The sequence below is a fragment of the Danio aesculapii genome, chromosome 5 (assembly GCF_903798145.1).
Source record: "Danio aesculapii chromosome 5, fDanAes4.1, whole genome shotgun sequence".
NCBI classification, from domain to species: Eukaryota; Metazoa; Chordata; class Actinopteri; order Cypriniformes; family Danionidae; genus Danio; species Danio aesculapii.
In genome coordinates, this window is record NC_079439.1 from 46152364 (window position 1) to 46169594 (window position 17231).

Sequence of the window (17231 nt, forward strand, 5' to 3'; positions counted from 1 at the left end):
TGAAGTGTCGAACGTTTAGTAGTTGGCCAACCAAAACATTCCCTTGGTTGCATATATTTAAAGCAACGCGACATTTGTGTAATTGTACTCAAGTGTACATTTATCGCAAAAAATCAAACAAACAAAACACAATTCTTTTTATATACTATTTAAACGGCCAATGAAACTATTAAATAAGATTATAAGAGATAAAATCAAATACAACTCCGGGATACAGCACAGTTGTCCCCTTTTATTTAATCATTCATTCTTTTTTCCTCCAAAAAATGAGAAAAATATTAAATGGATTTGGCTGAAAGGCAATAGAACTGTAAATCAGGATGGAATTAAAATGTGAATAATTTGACAGAAGAGCATATATTTCTCTCTTCTTTTTAAGTGCCTGAAACTTCCAAACATTTTCATAAAATCATAAAATAAAACTGGGTTTGCATTTGTTTCATGTATGAATGTGATATTTATCTTAAAGAGGGTCAAAAGGTAATATATGTCTAACAACACATTGTTTAAGGGTGATGATACTAATTTTGTGCAGAAAGTCAATTTTTATTCAAAGAAATGGCTGCAGACAATTAGCCAGAATCAGTTTTTTAGCCAATCAGAAGGTTTCTAAACCGTGTTCTAGGTGTAAGTCCATATATTGGAAGCCAGAAGTTGAGAGCGAGATAGCTTAGATGTATTTCTTTTTTGTAAATTTGGGGGTGTGAAATATTTATCGCTCGCATGTAATAAGGATGGGGGATAAAATTAAATAGACAAAAAGTGATAAAGAAACAAGAGAATGAATGCTTTGAGCTTCAAAGGTGCAGTGGGTGATCTGCCTAAACACTATCCATTAGCACAGTGTTTCCCAACCCTGTTCCTGAAGGCACACCAACAGTACACATTTTCAATGTCTCCCTAATCAAACACGCCTGAATCCCCTAATTAGAACATCAGAAGAGACTCCAACACCTGAAGTTAATTAGTCAGGTAAGGGAGACATCCAAAATATGTACTGTTGGTGTGCTCCCAGGAACAGGGTTGGGAAACACTGCATTAGCAAACCATCTTTGAAACACAAGCCCTCCCCTGCCGTCCAAAGCCACGCCTCCTGAAATCACGAACGCGCACGTTAAAGATGACAGAGATCCACTAGATCATGTCATTCGCCAGTTAGGAAACTTTATTGTACTTTATAACACTACAAATCCCAATTATATCTAGCATGTTTCCGTTGTGTAGTTAGCAACACATGTCATAATGTGCAATATTTCATGCATGCAAGGCCAACTTCAGCTCAGTAAAGCAGGCTAGGTGGAATAGGGCTATCACTTGTGTTTTGTTGTAAAACTAAATAAAAATCGACATTATAGATGCTGTAAAAGGTGTCTTTGGAAATTGAAAATAGTCACATGCATCTTTCGCTGGAAGATTTCATTGGCTGAACAACACTTCTGTGCATACAACCCATTTGTAACAACAAAATCTACATAGGCTTTGCATTACTAAAATTCTTTTAAAACATAGCATTTATTCATTAATTTTCTTTCTTTCTTTCTTTCTTTCTTTCTCTTTTACTTTTCTACCCCTTTATTAATCAGGGGTCGCCACAGCAAATGAACCAGCAATATCCAGCATATGTTCACAGCAAATACCTTTCAAGCTGCAACCCATCACTGGGAAACATTCATTCACTCTCATACACTGGGTGCAATTTAGCTTACACAATTCACCTATAGCGCATGTCTTTGGATAGTGGGAGAAACCGGAGCACCCGGAGGAAACCCACGCAAACATGGAGAACATGCAAACCCACACAGAAACACCAGCTGACCCAGCCGAGGCTCGAACCAGCGATGTTTTTGCTGTGAGGCGACAGCACTACCCACTGCACCACCGTGTTGCCCTAAAGCATAAAATTACCGGTCTAAAAGAAATTCTCCAGCGTGCAAAACTAACTCCAATGTTGATTCAGGATTTTAAAGTTTTGATTCAGCATTTGTTCTGCTCTCTCTCTCTCTCTAGAGTCCACATGAAGGGCTGCTCAGATGTACAAATCTACATTCACTGACAAACAGTGTGGGCTACTTATCAGAATTATAGTAATTATCTGCTCAACAAATTTTAATTAGATCAACTTTTTTATTTGTCTTATGCCTTACCCAGATTATAAAAATACATATAAATACATTTAGATAATTTACTTTAATAACTACTAGTGGAATGTGAACAGACTTTCAACAAAAATGTTTCTGAAGACAATTACCTACTGCACCTTTAGCTTACTCTGCTGAATGGATGTAGGAGGTTTTTTGTTATGTTGAGCCTACATTGCTTCTACTTGATGGGCAAGAATCATGGCCAAGTTGGAGTTTTGTAAAGGTAAACATCACAATGTTTTAGATATAACTAATTTAACATTTTAATTTTGTGTTCAATCTTTGGTTGGCTGGCATGGTGACTACTTTTTGGACTACCTGGTCATGTGACCTGCCAGTGGTTGGTTGGCAGTTGGCGTCTGGATTCTGGTGGGTCACGTGACCTACTAGCGGCTGGTTGGTGGCAGTTTCTGTATTTTTTTCACCATCTCTGCAAGGTTATGCATTCTTTTCTCAGTATGACATGTCTGTCTCGTAGACATTAAAATTGGCTACAAATAAAGTGCTGTTATTAGGATGATGGTCTCTTCCAGCTAAACTTTTTATTCTGTAGTGTTTTCTGCACTCTTCAAAGACCTTTGTTTCATTTTAAAAGTAATTGGAAGTGCTGGATTGTAATTTTTATTGTTTTTTTTATTAGAGAATTATTAAAAATAATAATCAGATATAGTGTGCGGCACAGTGCCGCAGTGGGTAGCGCTGTCACCCCACAGCATGAAGGTCTTTGGTTTGAGCCTCGGCTGGGTCAGCTGGCATTTCTGTGTGAGTTTGCATGTTCTCCATGTGTTTGCGTTGATTTTCTCCGGGTGCTCCGGTTTCCGCCACAAGTCCAAAGACATGCACTATAGGGGATTTGGGTAAGCTAAATTGGCCATTGTGTGTGTGTGAATGATTGTGTATGGGTGTTTCCCAGTGATAGGTTGCGGGTGGAAGGGTATCCGCTGTGTAAAACATATGCTGGATAAATTGGCGGTTCATTCCACTGTGGCAGATTAATAAAGGGACTAAGCCGAAAAGAAAATGAACAAATGAATGAATTCAGATAGTAATTTTTATTGACTGGATGACTGTTGTGATGTAACTGCGAAACATGCTTTCATCATATCCAGTGACCTAATTATTGACTAATGTCATAGTCATGTTTAATATGTTCATATAATTCAGGCATTCTCAAACTTTCGTCAAACTAACCCCTATCTTAAAATTTGTAGACCTACTTAAAGTCAAGCTGTAATCTGGACAATAAAATCAATATTTCAATAATTTATCAATGCATTTGTAATGTCATAATTTGAGATGCTCACATGACATCCAGGTAAGCATATTAAAGCTTTGATTTAGTCTTCAAGTGCTTTAGTTGAATAGTTAAAGCTGCTATTAGATTTTATTTGAATTTGTTACTTATTATTTTGATATGGTTGAATTAAATTTGAGTTTGTAAACTCAGAGGAATCCTCTGCATGTTGATGATAATGGAATGTGTTGTCTTTCTCTTACGGTTTAATGATCAATACAAAATACTTCTATTAGATCCATCTGATCAATTACATAAATAAGTTAGATTATATTAAAATCTGTAATCTAACAGATTATATACATCGCTGTTTTATATCACCATCATAAATTAATATGAAGTTTTTGTTATGTAGATTGTAAAAACAGACTTTCTCAGTAATCTACTCAGCACTGATTATTGATTAGTTGATCAGATAGAGAATTATAAATGTTCACATAGTTGAATTCTATACCTTGCAGCTTCATCGCATATTAATTTAGTTTTGTTTTCTGAAAGAAACACACTAGTGTGGGCAAATGTGGAAATGAATCATGATTCATTATTTTATTATGAAAGATCTACTCAGAAAATAAGAATCTTTTGGAAAGTATATGTTTAATAATATTGATTTATTTTAGAATATAGACTATAGTGATCTTGTTGAAAAACGCTAGTCTTTATATCCACTCACTACAAATAGTTTTAAAATGAAACGAAACGCTTGCTATGTTCAAACTGTAAATGTGTTGTTCATTTATTCAATTATTTTCTTTTCGACTTAGTCCTTTAATTAATCTGGGGTCACCACAGCGGAACAAACCGCCAACCTATCCAACATATGCTCTACGCAGGTGTTTCCCAACCCTGTTCCTGAAGCTACACCAACAGTACACATTTTCAACCTCTCCCTAATTAAACACACCTGAATCAGCTCATCAGGACATTAGAAGTGACTCCAAAACCTCAAGTTAATGGGTCAGAAAAGGGAGACATCCAAAATATACACTGTTGGTGTGCCTTCAGGAACAGGGTTGGGAAACACTGCTCTACGCAGCGGATGCCCTTCCAGCTGCAACTGTAAATGGGTAGTTTAGACCGGTAATTTCCCATTACCTGAATGCATTTCAACAAATTCTAAAAAGTAATTTAGCATTTCTGTCTCATTGAGCGTTCAAATTAATCTAATATGTGGTGCAGGTGAAAGTTGTCAAATGAATTTATTTTTTTGACACACACAATTATTTTTTTTAAATGCAAAAGACAACCAACAGGTGTCGCAAACGCCTCGCCATGAGGGATGCTCTATAGCGCAATAGACTTGCCAATGACCGGAGAGAAGGGGATTCCGCATTTAATAATTAAAAAAATACAGCACTACGTTAAAAAGACACAGTGTCCTGTGTTTACCGTGAGAAAAATAATGCCAGAATTGATTTGACCGTGCATTCCTCCAACATCCTGCCAAATCACAAACTGCCAATTAAAAGAAACCCATTATATGGGGTTACACGAGACATGTGTTAATTAAACCTAGAGGATGCTGAGCTGTCTCGTTCCACGAATCCAACGAAAATAACGCAGTCTCAGATCTCCTGTGTGTACACCGTGTGCATGAACTGGCATTAGCGGGTTTACCAGCCTCACAGACGTACAGACAGAGGGGAGGGGGGGCATCCGAGTGTGCGGGGTAGAGCTGTACAGTAAACAATTCTGGTACGCTTGCAATGATGCTACACATCAGAGCTGCATGCTAGTGCAGACGTCGCATGCCGCATGTGCACGCCTGTCAGTGGAGCCTGCCCGGGTGCACACAACCGTACAGCCTGGACCAGGAGGAAAACAAGCTAATTTGGGCTCTCCTCGAGGGCGCGAGGTTGCATGATGAGAGAGAGGAGAGAACCACTGCTATCATGAACGAATGTGAAACATACCAGAGATTTTAAGCAGACGTTGGTGGATTAAAAATAAAACAAGCAACTGGCCGAGCAATGGAGAGCCAGGCGGCGATGGAGCAGCAGAGCTACGAGGACGTTCGGAAAAGCGGGTATCTCCGCAAGCAGAAATCTATGCACCGGCGCTTTTTCGTTCTCCGGGCTGCCTCGGAGCAGGGCCCGGCCAGACTCGAATATTACGAGAACGAAAAGAAATTCCGGAGTAAGTCACCAGTCCCAAAGAAAGCAGTGAATCTGGACTCTTGCTTCAACATCAACAAACGGGCAGATTCAAAAAACAAGCACATGATAGTGCTGTACACCCGCGGGGAGAGCTTTGCCATAGCCGCGGACACCGAGGAGGTCCAAAACGAATGGTACCAGGCCATGCTGGATCTACAGTGTAAATGTGAGTAGGAAAATTATGTATTATTGTACCCTACAGTCGAATTCTTAAATGATCTGTCATTCAAATACAGGGCGCAGCATAGACCTTGGTGGTTGTAATTGCTTGCATCTCCCCATCAACTTGCGTGTTGCTGATGGGAGCCCCCTTTGCTTCAGTGGATGTATATTTGCAAAGCTGGTTGGATTGAAATGCACGTTCTACCCCACCCGTCTGTTCAATGTAGCCACCACACCTGGAGATGTGGACGCACGCGGTATTAAAATGGCTCAATTGATTACGGTGCATGCATTGTAGATCCATTCATAAATGGACGATTAGATTTTAATTGGGTCGTTTATGGAAAATCGACATGCAATATAACATATATTCAAATACTCCCCAGCACTAGACATAACTACTATAGTGCGTAGTGTGAGAGTGGCGCATTGTGCAGCGGACGCTACTGCAGCGCTCACGACTGTTTTTGTTTTTCTACACATTCGTGCATGTTGTGCGTGTAACCTACATTTCTGTCATAGCGGGTTTGCCGGGAGGGGAGCCGCGGCAGCCGTGCGTATTTATTGGAATACGGGTCTCCTCCTGCCCCATGTTTTGGTAGAGCATGATCCCCCCACCCTGCCGCTGAATGAACCGATCACCGGGTTGAACAGTAGGCCATCAGTGATCATATGGAGACATTAGTTGCAGAGCCAGCGATCCTCTAAGCCTTCCTCTAGCATACAGTGCTCAGCATATATAAGTACACCCCTCACAAATCTATCTCTTAGATTCATGTTTTTAATAGGACGCTATACAATATTATATTTGTGCATATACATTAGATTAGTCAGTACTGAAGCCAAATCTGGAGCTAACAAAATAACTAACGATAGCGGTCCAAAAACTAGTACAGGCAAATTTATGTTATAGGAAAATATTAAATACAAATTTAAAAAAAGAGAAAAAATCAAGAGAAGCAATTTTGAAATTTTGTAGGTTGTCATTTTGTTTTGCAATACTTTGCTTGAATTTAATTGTATTATCTTTCAATTTCTAAATGTTTACTGACTAAAATATTATTTTAATAAATATATCTGTTTAATAAATCTGTTTTGTTTAAATGAACCAAAATACATTGCTTATATTTACTGAGAAATGGATACAAACATTCATTTTCAAAATGGGGTGTACTCAATTATGCTGAGCAGTATATGTAAAGACAGTACTGGATTAATGTGGATAAAGTGTTTATATCCATCCACTGAACGCAGAGCAGCACGCTTCAAAAACGTGCAGCATTTACTCAATAAAATGATCGAAAAGCATTCTAACAGAAAACCAAATCAGTTGCAACCAATTAGTTTTATTAAACACTAATTAGTCCAAATGTGTCATGACCTGTTTGTTTTGATGAAGGTCTGGCAGCGTTCCCGTGCGACCTGGGAAATGAATGAACAATTTCCAATCATGGAGAACACATGGAAATTAAAGAAATCATAAATTGTCCTAGACAAAAAAAAATAGTTGTACTTGAATTATGTTATCAAGTTGTACTTGAATTAAAGACAGGGGTCTTTTTGACAAGCTACAGAATCCACAGTAGCACTGACATGAGAAAGAGAAGCACATCAATCTTTTTTTTTCTATCACATCGTCTTTTTTGTTGCTGTTGTTTAAAGAAATGTAGAAATTTATTGGATCTTCATTACAAACTATCTTTCAAAGTTATCTTTCCACATAGTCCCTAAACTTGTTTCGTTTAGTTCTGGGCAATATGGAATTCAAAGTGGGATGCTGCCATAACGAACAGTGAATAATACATTTAGCGATTGCACATATTTATTGTGAACAAAGTAGTCCAGTTTTTATTTATGGTATGTTGATTTGTGCTGTGGTTTTGTGATTTCTGTTGTATATCATACAGAAAATTTAAATATTGGAATATTACATGTAACAGATAAAATATTTATACAATAAATATATAAAAAATGTAAATTAAAATATTTATCAATATAAAAAATACGTTTTGTTTATAATAGTGGCTTAATAATCAAAGCTTTATTCAGACAATAGTGTTCTTTATGGAAATATGTTTTGCGACAAGTCTGATTTGAAACAATTTAATGTTTAAATTATGTCTAATTTAACACCATAGCTTCACCAAATTGCTTTACAATTCCATAAAATATTTCACTGTTCTATTGTCTTACTGTCTTTTATTTTATATCTCTAGGTAAGACTCCTGATGAGTGCGGCAGTGGAGGAGACTGTGGACTACCTTCCCCGGGCCCTGCCTTTAAGGAGGTCTGGCAGGTTAAAGTCTGGCCAAAAGGTTTGGGCCAGGCCAGGAATCTAATTGGAATATACAGACTTTGCTTGACGGACAAAACAGTCAATTTTGTAAAACTCAACTCTGATGTTGCTGCTGTGGTCCTCCAGCTGATGAATGTGCGACGCTGTGGCCACTCAGAGAACTTTTTTTTTATTGAAGTGGGTCGTTCTGCCATGACAGGCCCTGGTGAATTCTGGATGCAAGTAGAGGATTCAGTGGTGGCACAGAATATGCATGAGACTCTTCTTGAGGCCATGAAGGCTCTGAGCGAAGAGTTTCGGCAAAGAAGCAAATCTCAGACTGTTGGGGTGAGCTGTGGAGGAGGAACTGCCTCTAACCCTATCAGTGTACCGTCTAGACGACACCATCCTAATCTACCACCTTCACAGGTTGGCTTTTCCAGACGTGCTAGAACAGAAACACCTGGTGTCCATAACACTAACACTTCCCCAACTCCACGGCATGGTTTCTCTAGGTCACGGACAGCCAGCATTGGGGCTCGTACAGAGGATGGAGGGGGCAGAGCAACAGCACTCAGCACGAGTCCTAGTCTCAATGGGTCATCCTGCTCAACCACCCCAACCCTGAGGCCTAAACCTACACGAGCACCCACTCCAGCAAAGATCACCCTTAGCCTAGCACGATATACCCCAAACCCTGCACCTTCCCCAGCACCCAGCCTCTCATCCAGCTCTGGTCATGGGTCCGAATGTGGGTTGGGTGGAGCTACCTTTGGAGCAGTCCCCATTTGCACCTATGCTCGAATTCCTCAGAGGGTGTCTATGTCAGGATCACCCAGTGATTATGGTTCCTCAGATGAGTATGGATCCAGCCCTGGAGAGCATTCTCTGCTAGCTGCTGGACTCCCTGCTGCCCTTGTTGAAGGTGGAGCTAGTTATATCCTAATGGGTCACAGAGAAGGCTCTCACAAACGTGTTCATGGACGCAGAGTCCTTCGCCGTTCATCTAGCCGTGAGTGTGAAGTTGAGCGCAGGCTGCTCAGCAAGCGTGCTTCCTTACCGCCAACTTCTACCCAGGAGCGTTTGGTCCCCCGCCGAAGGGAGGAGGAAGAAGAGGATGAAGAAGAGTATGCAGTCATGTCACGCAGTGCAAGTAGGGAATCTTTCACATCACGCAGAGGCTCAGGAGGTTCAGCAACAACATCATTGGTGCAGGAAAACTCTGCAGATAAAGGTGTGAGTACAAAAGGGGGTCCTGAAGACTCTTCAATTGACAGTGGTTACATGTCCATGTTACCAGGTGTTACAGCTCCTCCTGCTTCATTATCATTAGCGGTTTCTGGTTCAGATGCAGTGCCAAAGGGTGGAGATGAATACATGGCCATGACCCCCAATAATAGTGTCTCTCCCCCTCAGCATATTCGTCTGCCAATCAGCGAAGGTTACATGATGATGTCTCCTAACAGTAGCTGTTCACCGGACTTGCATGGCATGAGTGGATGCATATGGGGCAGCAGAGGCAGCATGGAGAGTCGAGCAGGCAGCGACTACATGAACATGTCACCTATAAGTGCCAGGTCAGCTTGCAGTACTCCTCCCTCACACCCAGAGCAACAGCCACTGCAGCCAAAGATGGTCTATTCATATTTTTCGCTACCACGTTCCTACAAACACACCACCCTCTCTGCCCGTTTTGAGGATAATCTGGAGAGGGTTTGCATGGGAAGAGGTGAAGCTGGAGGAAAAGCTGGACATAGTGCTTATCATTGTGGAGGAGACACACCTGTGGGCTCAGGTGGCGGTGGACAACTCTCTCTGTCCTCATCTTCTTTTTCCTCCAGTTCAGCTAGCAGTGAAAGCCTTGAAGACAGATCGTTGTCTCTTTCTGTTGGTGGAGTGGGACGAGCAGCTAGGCTGAGCACAGGACACAGGGTACGGGGAGCTTACCCCAAAATTACATCCCAACACCATCACCAGCAGAGTTGTGGGCCAGGGGTTCAGAAACAGGGTAATTTACAGACAAGGAAAGACAAATCATCCAGATTTTTTGTGGATATGTCCAAAGCCAATACCCTGCCGAGAGTCAGGGAGACTTTGCTTCCAACAGCATCTCAGAGCCCTGGAGAGTATGTGAGCATTGTTTATCAGGGTGAACGAGGAGGACACAAGGGGAGAACTGCAGTGGAGCCAGGGAACTCCAGGGCACAAGGACATCAGAGAGCCTTTCACCGACCACAGCCATGTCAAGGTGGATCTGCCAACCTTCCACGAAGCTTCTCAGCACCCCTTGCAACTTCCATCTCATTGTCCTCTGAATATGTGAACATGGACTTGGGAAGCTCACCCTCTTCTCTCACTCCCCTCTCTTCTTTTAAACCTGCCCCAAAGGTTAGAGAGGAGATCAGCAGAGTTCCTCAAGTAGAAAAGGAGGTTGATATGGGACTCAGGAAGAGCAACGTAACAGGATTGACATCCACAGTTGTGGCTGCTGCTCCTTTTACAGACTATACTGAAATGAAATTTGGCTTGGGGGCAGATACAACATCCAAATCCCCAAAACCTGGCCAAACACCTCTCTCATCCTCCATGGAGCAGGAGCATACCATGAATTTCTCCTCACCCAAAGCTTTTTCAAATGTGGATCAGGGTGCCCGTGTAGTCAGGGCAGAATCATCAGCAAGAAGGCGGCATCGCTCAGAGACATTTGTTGCCCCTCCAACTCATCCCCTCTCCCCCTCTGCTTCCCCTTTACCTTTTCCTGAAACGCCACATGGTGGTCTACAGCGAAATCAAGGATTAGAGGGCAACCTTTGGTCTAATAATCAGCCACCCTCTCCAAAGTGTGCCAGCCCTGGAGCAGCAAATCTTCCTGCTGCTCAGGGATCTTCTCTAACCCTGGAGCAAGGCCTGAACTACATTGATTTAGACTTGATCAGTAAGGAAAATCAAACCAGTGTGGACGGACCTTCTGGCCCTCACTCATTTTTCTCTCCTGTAGTAGGAGGGTTGACTGGTGGATTGGGTGGAGCAGGAGGAAACACCACCTCCAGCATCAACACATATGCCAGCATTGATTTCATCAAATCGGATGAATTAAGAGTTCATCAGAGCAACAGGAAGGACAGCAAAGGTAAAAAAAGTATTATTACACACTACATAATTTTATTACGGCGTTACTGTGCTGACTACAATGTTACCGTTTCCGTACTGTTGCCAGTTGGCATTGCAAATATTAATCTAATCTGGCTGTTTTTCCACCTTTACCGAGGTGCATAATGTGATAGCTGAAAATGATCAGTGGTGCAAAACATTTTGGAATCTTCTTTTTCTTTAGCAAGAATTATAAAGACTATAAAGTATCAGTGTGTGGCAATATCCCAGATCAACAACATGATGCTAACATTCATTCAAAAAATAGAGGCATTTTTTAGTGTTGAATTATGTCTTTCTGATTCTTACAGTGATGGTATTTATCTTTTAAAGGTTATTTTGGGATCTGACTTATGTCTTTTTATGTATTATAACAACAGTAAATATTGTTAGCGACATACTTCTTTATCTGGAATGCTTTCTGCCTGGTTCCATTAGTGAAGGAGAGGCGGAGTATAAGAAAAATCAGCTCTTGCAACTATGTACTTAATGTACTATTAAGATAATTTAAGTTGTTGGTTGTGAGTGTGTGTTTGTTGGATTTTATGAACGCACGGTATAGCGGCAGTGTGAGTACAGACATATGCGTGTGTGTGTGTGATACATGTGGATAGAGAATATAGCATATTTGTGGCTTGTCTAAGTGTTTATAAGGGATACCTCTGAGCAGCCCTGTATCCACATATATATTTAACTCGCTGTGATTGTAGATAATTATGGCTATTTAACTTCAGTCTTGCTGAAAATCTTCCTGAATGTGGTTCTGCTTCTACTCATCTCTCTACTATTTTCCCTTTTTCTCGTCTTTCTTTTAAGTCTTTCATCTTGACCTCCTATCTCTCTCTTTAACATATGGACAGGCTTTGCAAGAAAGTACTACTACTCAGAGATTTAGTATGAATTAATTGGGACTAAGGATACTGTTCATATGCACCTCGCTTGCAATGACAGCTATAGAAAGAATTGATGAAGTGATTGTAAAACAACTAGTCACATGTTGTGGTTTGATTTGCTCTAGTAAAGTCTTCTTCAGGGTGACACGGTGGCTCAGTAGTTAGCACTGTCGCCTCACAGAAAGAAGGTTGCTGGTTCAAGTCCCGGCTGAGCCAGTTGGCATTTCTGTGTGGAGTTTGCGTGCTCTCTCTGTGTTGGCGTGGGTTTCCTCTGGGTGCTCCGGTTTCCCCCACAGTCCATTGACATGCACTATAGGTGAATTCATTCATTTTCTTTTCGGCTTATTCCCTTTATTAATCTGGGGTAGATAACTTATCAAGCATATATTTTACACAGCGGATGCCCTTCCAGCTGCAACCCATTACTGGGAAACATCCATACACACTCACATTCACACACATAAACTATGGACAATTTAGCCTACCCAATTCACCTATAGTGCATGTCTTTGGAATGGGTGGTTTTCAACCCCTAAACTGAATCTTCGTCTGCGTAAATGTTCAGCCAAAATGTTTTAATTAGGCTGCTGCATGCAATGTGTTTACTTTAAATGTTTTATCTTATCATAGCTAATGGTGCTAAAAGACAACTGTATTGATTTTACATGTACCTACTGTATGTTTGCATCCATCTATTTTGGAGCATTTTGGAATATCGTATAAATAATTGCTCAATAAAAAGCAAATGGCAATAAGCAAATCGATTTTAAATATGTGCATAAAAAACTGACTAGGATAAACTTTTTATCTGATTAGAAAAAATGTGTAAACTACAATGGAGACAGACACTAAATAAATTCCAACATGCGCATCAGAAAAGTGTGATTTTGTTTTAACTCATAGGCTAACAAAAGTGTGTGCGATAGAAGGGCATCAATGGACTTCTAGCTGAACGACCACACTGCACAAAATCTGAAATTATGTTTTGGTCATTTTGAAGTCTGTCATTTAATTGGTTCAGTAGGGCTGGGCGATTTGGCCTATAATCAAAATCTTGATTAATTGAATATTTTAACTCGATTAAAATTTATTATTTAAGTCAACACACTGTCAAAGACTATCTATGATTATTTATTGAACATCAAAGCTAAACAACTGAAATTAAAACACACATTGCCTAAAACATGGCTCTCCGCACCGCTCACCCTCGTCACCGCTACCAAAACGACCATTCACAAAGCTTGCACTACGTGTCATTGTCACGTGTAGTTACATTTTCTGAGAGGTCTGTGGGTATGCAAAGGCTGCGCCGGGCCGTTTGTGTGCTCTTGGCAGAAGTATAATATCATAATAATGTAATAATTATAAATCATAATATAATAAGTATAAATTAGCCTTAACTGTGTTCAAGTCTTGTGTTCATCGGTGCATCCTTGATATCAAGAACACATCTGGGAACTTTAACACTCCCTCCATTCTTGCGGCCTTGAGTTTTGGAACTTTGGCGGTGGTTGATGACGTTACACGAGGACGCAAGATCGCTGAAGAATGCATATTGAGAAACAGCCAGTGGCATCTCCTATTGCAGCAAATTCAACGTTTTTATATTTGGCCCCATGTTTATCAGACACCAACCTGATTTCATCAAGTAGGACATTTTCCTGAATTATCATCTATGTTGATCCTGGAACACCATTCCAATCAGCCAATCAGAATTAAGGGATCCTGTGTACTGCTTATGTTAAGTTTAAGCTTACGGTTGGGGTTATGCACTTCTACATGATTGTTATCCAACTATTACTCTCCTCTGATTTTGGTAATGGTTTATGTTATGGTTGGGTTTAGAGGTAGGAAATAGGTATGGAATACATTTTCAAACAAAAATTATGTTCCAGGATCAACGCAGATGTTAAACCAGGATCACATCAAACTTTGCACAATCATGGTGTGTGTTTATCAGTGACAGTTTATTTCTCTTTGACTCATGGAAACAACACTTTATTTGCAAATGATTCGTAGTTTGCACATATGTCTAACTCGCATTGTTAGATGAAACATAGCTTGTGAGATGTACTGCCACGCAAGCAATATTGATTTAACTAATGGTTTTGAGGGCAGGGTTACCTGTTTTACAATAGCACAGGGAGGAAGTGTTTTGTACACTATTTAATTTGCAATTCCATTCCAAAAGTGGCACAGCAGTTGCGCACTACAAAACCTTGGGTTTGACATTTTATTTTGAAAAAATGTAGAGGTGCTTGTGTAACTTTCCGCATGGAAGTCGGTTGCTCTAACAAGAAGGCTAAAGATCATGGCCTCTAGCGTCTGTCGCCAGAGCACCGTTAGAGATCAGAGGAGTGAGGTTTATCTGCACAGCACTCCACTAGCTGGCCTCCATTACACTCACCCCACGAAACCTCACTACCATTTGGGTCACGGCACCAATGTAACCCCGTTGGTCCTACACCACCCAACCCGCTCCGAGCTGGGATCGAACTGGCGACTTTTCGCATGGGAGTCGGTTGCTCTAACAAGGAGGCTAAAGACCATGGCCTCTAGAGCACCTTTAGAGATCAGAGGAGTGAGGTTTACCTGCACAGCACTTCACTAGCTGGCCTCCATTACACTTGCTCTTGACAAACGGCCATCATCATTACTAGGGGATTGCCATGTAGTTGCTAAAGTGCTTTTCTAAAGTGTTTTGCCTGTTGCATCGCAGTTGAATTAGCACACACCTCACTACTAATTATTTTGAGTCAATGTCCCATCCACCATTTCTCACATCGCTCAGATTTAGCCTAAGAAATGTCAAGGTATTATCCTTGACTGTGTAGTTCAGTTTAGCGCTAAGTTTGATTCCCTTAAAACAATCTCATCTGGGTGGAAAGCAGGATGCAAATAACAAGTAGGATTGGGGGTTTGACCCATTAACTAACACTTGATCCCCCAAGAACAACAAAACAAGATGCATTGGGGAGGGGCTGCTCTTTAAATAGTGGGAAACAGTTTACACTGAATCTAAAAAAAAGTTAATAAAACTATAACTTTGACCCCCTGTGATAGCTCATACCATTGTCAATGCACGATCACTCCCAGCAGGGTCAATCTAGTCTACCAACTGCAAGTGTTAGGGAGGATTTTTTCTTGTGAAATTAGTCTTTGTATCTACAAATGGTCTAAAAGTAAAGTCAAATAACACTCATATAGTTTGTATTGTAATAGACACCAATGCTTGCACAGGGAAGTTAAAGGGGTGGTGTAAAGTGTTTAGTGTATTGGTGTATAAGGTGTTTATAAGATGCAAAGCAATGTGTGCTCATGCTTCATTTGTAGAAAATCACGTTATTTTTTCATATATCTTACATTGATCATATACTGCTACTCAGCTAATATGAAAACGACTGTCATATTTCCTAGAGGCTCTGATTGGTCAGCTAACATAATGTGCTGTGATTCGCAGATCGCATCCCCAAGAAAAGTGTCACGCCCCTACAAGCACGTGCTTTCGCACTGTGTGAAAACTGTCAGTCAGAGTAGCTGTTAGCCGTATCAGTTTGTGCCTGAATCAGATAGAAAATGACAGAGGACACATCTGAACCCCACGCCTGTTCTCTAAAGTAAAATCTGACAAGTGTCTTTCTCATATATTCAGAATAAGCCTGTGTAAGTAATATAAAACGTTTACAAATGTTTTTAGAGTTTGTTATTTGAGATGTAGAACGCGGGGAAAAAGATCGCAGAGAGAGAGAGACACTGCAGTGCTGGTAAAGATTGTGGGTGTTTACAGCGGTTTGACTGTTAAATATGAATTTGTAGCTAAATTGTTAGCGGTGCCAAACAGCATTTCCCATTGTTTACAACCTTGTTTACGTCCTCGCTTCAACATACCCTTAATGGTAGACACTATGCATGTCATAGATCAATTTTAACAAATAAAAACACTCACAGATTGTGGTTCACAGTCCACAGCTTCTTCTAATTTGGTTTGAGCTGCTCCTTCTTTGAGGAGTTTTTAGCTAAATTCAGCACTGAACTGGGAGAGATTCTGGAAGTTCTCCTTTGTCAAATGCTAGAACTATATATATTTTTATAATTCTCTGAAACATAATTAAAATTAAATGGTAAGCACTTCTCTCTTTATGTCGTGTTCTTTGGAAGCCTAAACACAGAAACAGAACAAGCTCTGTGGAAATAGCAGCATTTGGATTGCATTTTAGCTTTCTCTGCTATAACATTGCAGTGCCTCTGGCCATGCCTCTTCACTTCGCAGGGTGTGTGCGCGTGTTGAATGCGCGTAACCTGAAGTGTTTGGGATCTCAGTAGCCTGGATGTATTTTTTTGTAGTCCCCAAATTTGTTTGCTGTAGGCTTTGCTAAGCTAAATCTGTAAAAGCCAATGCCTTCTTTTGTTGTAGATGTTGTTTATGTTCACACAGCTACATTACTCATCAACTAAAGTTTAAATTATAATATCGCAGTGGACCACCCCTTTAAACAAAAAAAAGTGAGAACATTTTTTACAATAATTCAATTATCAGTGTTAATTAAGTTTGATTAATAAATTTGGCATGCATCCAATAGTCTGTATACAGTAGTTCACACACTGGTGAAAAGTGTGTGTGTGGGGTGATATAAAATGAGGGCAGGAAATTGTATAAGACGAGTAGAATGAAAGACAAAGAAATGTTTTCAGTGGTTGAAAGATAGATGACACCGGACAACAAAAGAATAGACCAACAGAGAGTCTGTGGCCTTTGAAAGACAGTATGGTTGAGACTAGATAGAGGGAGAAAGATTAACAGAGACAGACAAGGAGTCAGAGCGTCAATGCAGGTATTGTGTGACTCAATGTGACGCTCTGAAGGCTTTACCTCATACAAACCCAGTCACCACAGTGGTGCTAAGAAGAGGGGAATCTGCTCCAACCCAAAACTGTCTAGACAAGCAGGTTGCCGTAGGTCAGAGGACCTGTAATCTAGCCGACCCATCAAAAGCCCAGAAGAGAATACATTCCTTTATAGTGGACCTGAAGGAGGTCGTTTACTCACGCAAGCATTATTATGTGGCAGCGTAAGCATGTATGTGTGTATGTGCACTGATTTATTACGTTATACATCTGGAACTTGTATTAGTTAAAAAATGGCAGAATTCAATTTCATTT

At 40.5% G+C, this 17231-nt stretch overlaps 1 protein-coding gene across 1 annotated transcript in view; it reads left to right on the forward strand.

Annotated features, from left to right (window-relative positions):
• The first annotated feature begins 5108 nt into the window (after positions 1 to 5108).
• The window catches only part of si:ch211-284e13.4 (insulin receptor substrate 1-B), a 28448-nt gene continuing 16325 nt past the window's right edge, over positions 5109 to 17231 (forward strand). Inside the window, exons 1-2 of the mRNA XM_056458335.1 lie at positions 5109 to 5757; positions 7970 to 11158. Coding sequence (XP_056314310.1) covers positions 5406 to 5757; positions 7970 to 11158 — 3541 coding nt within the window. The 5' untranslated portion in view covers positions 5109 to 5405. The remainder of the gene's footprint in view (positions 5758 to 7969; positions 11159 to 17231) is intronic.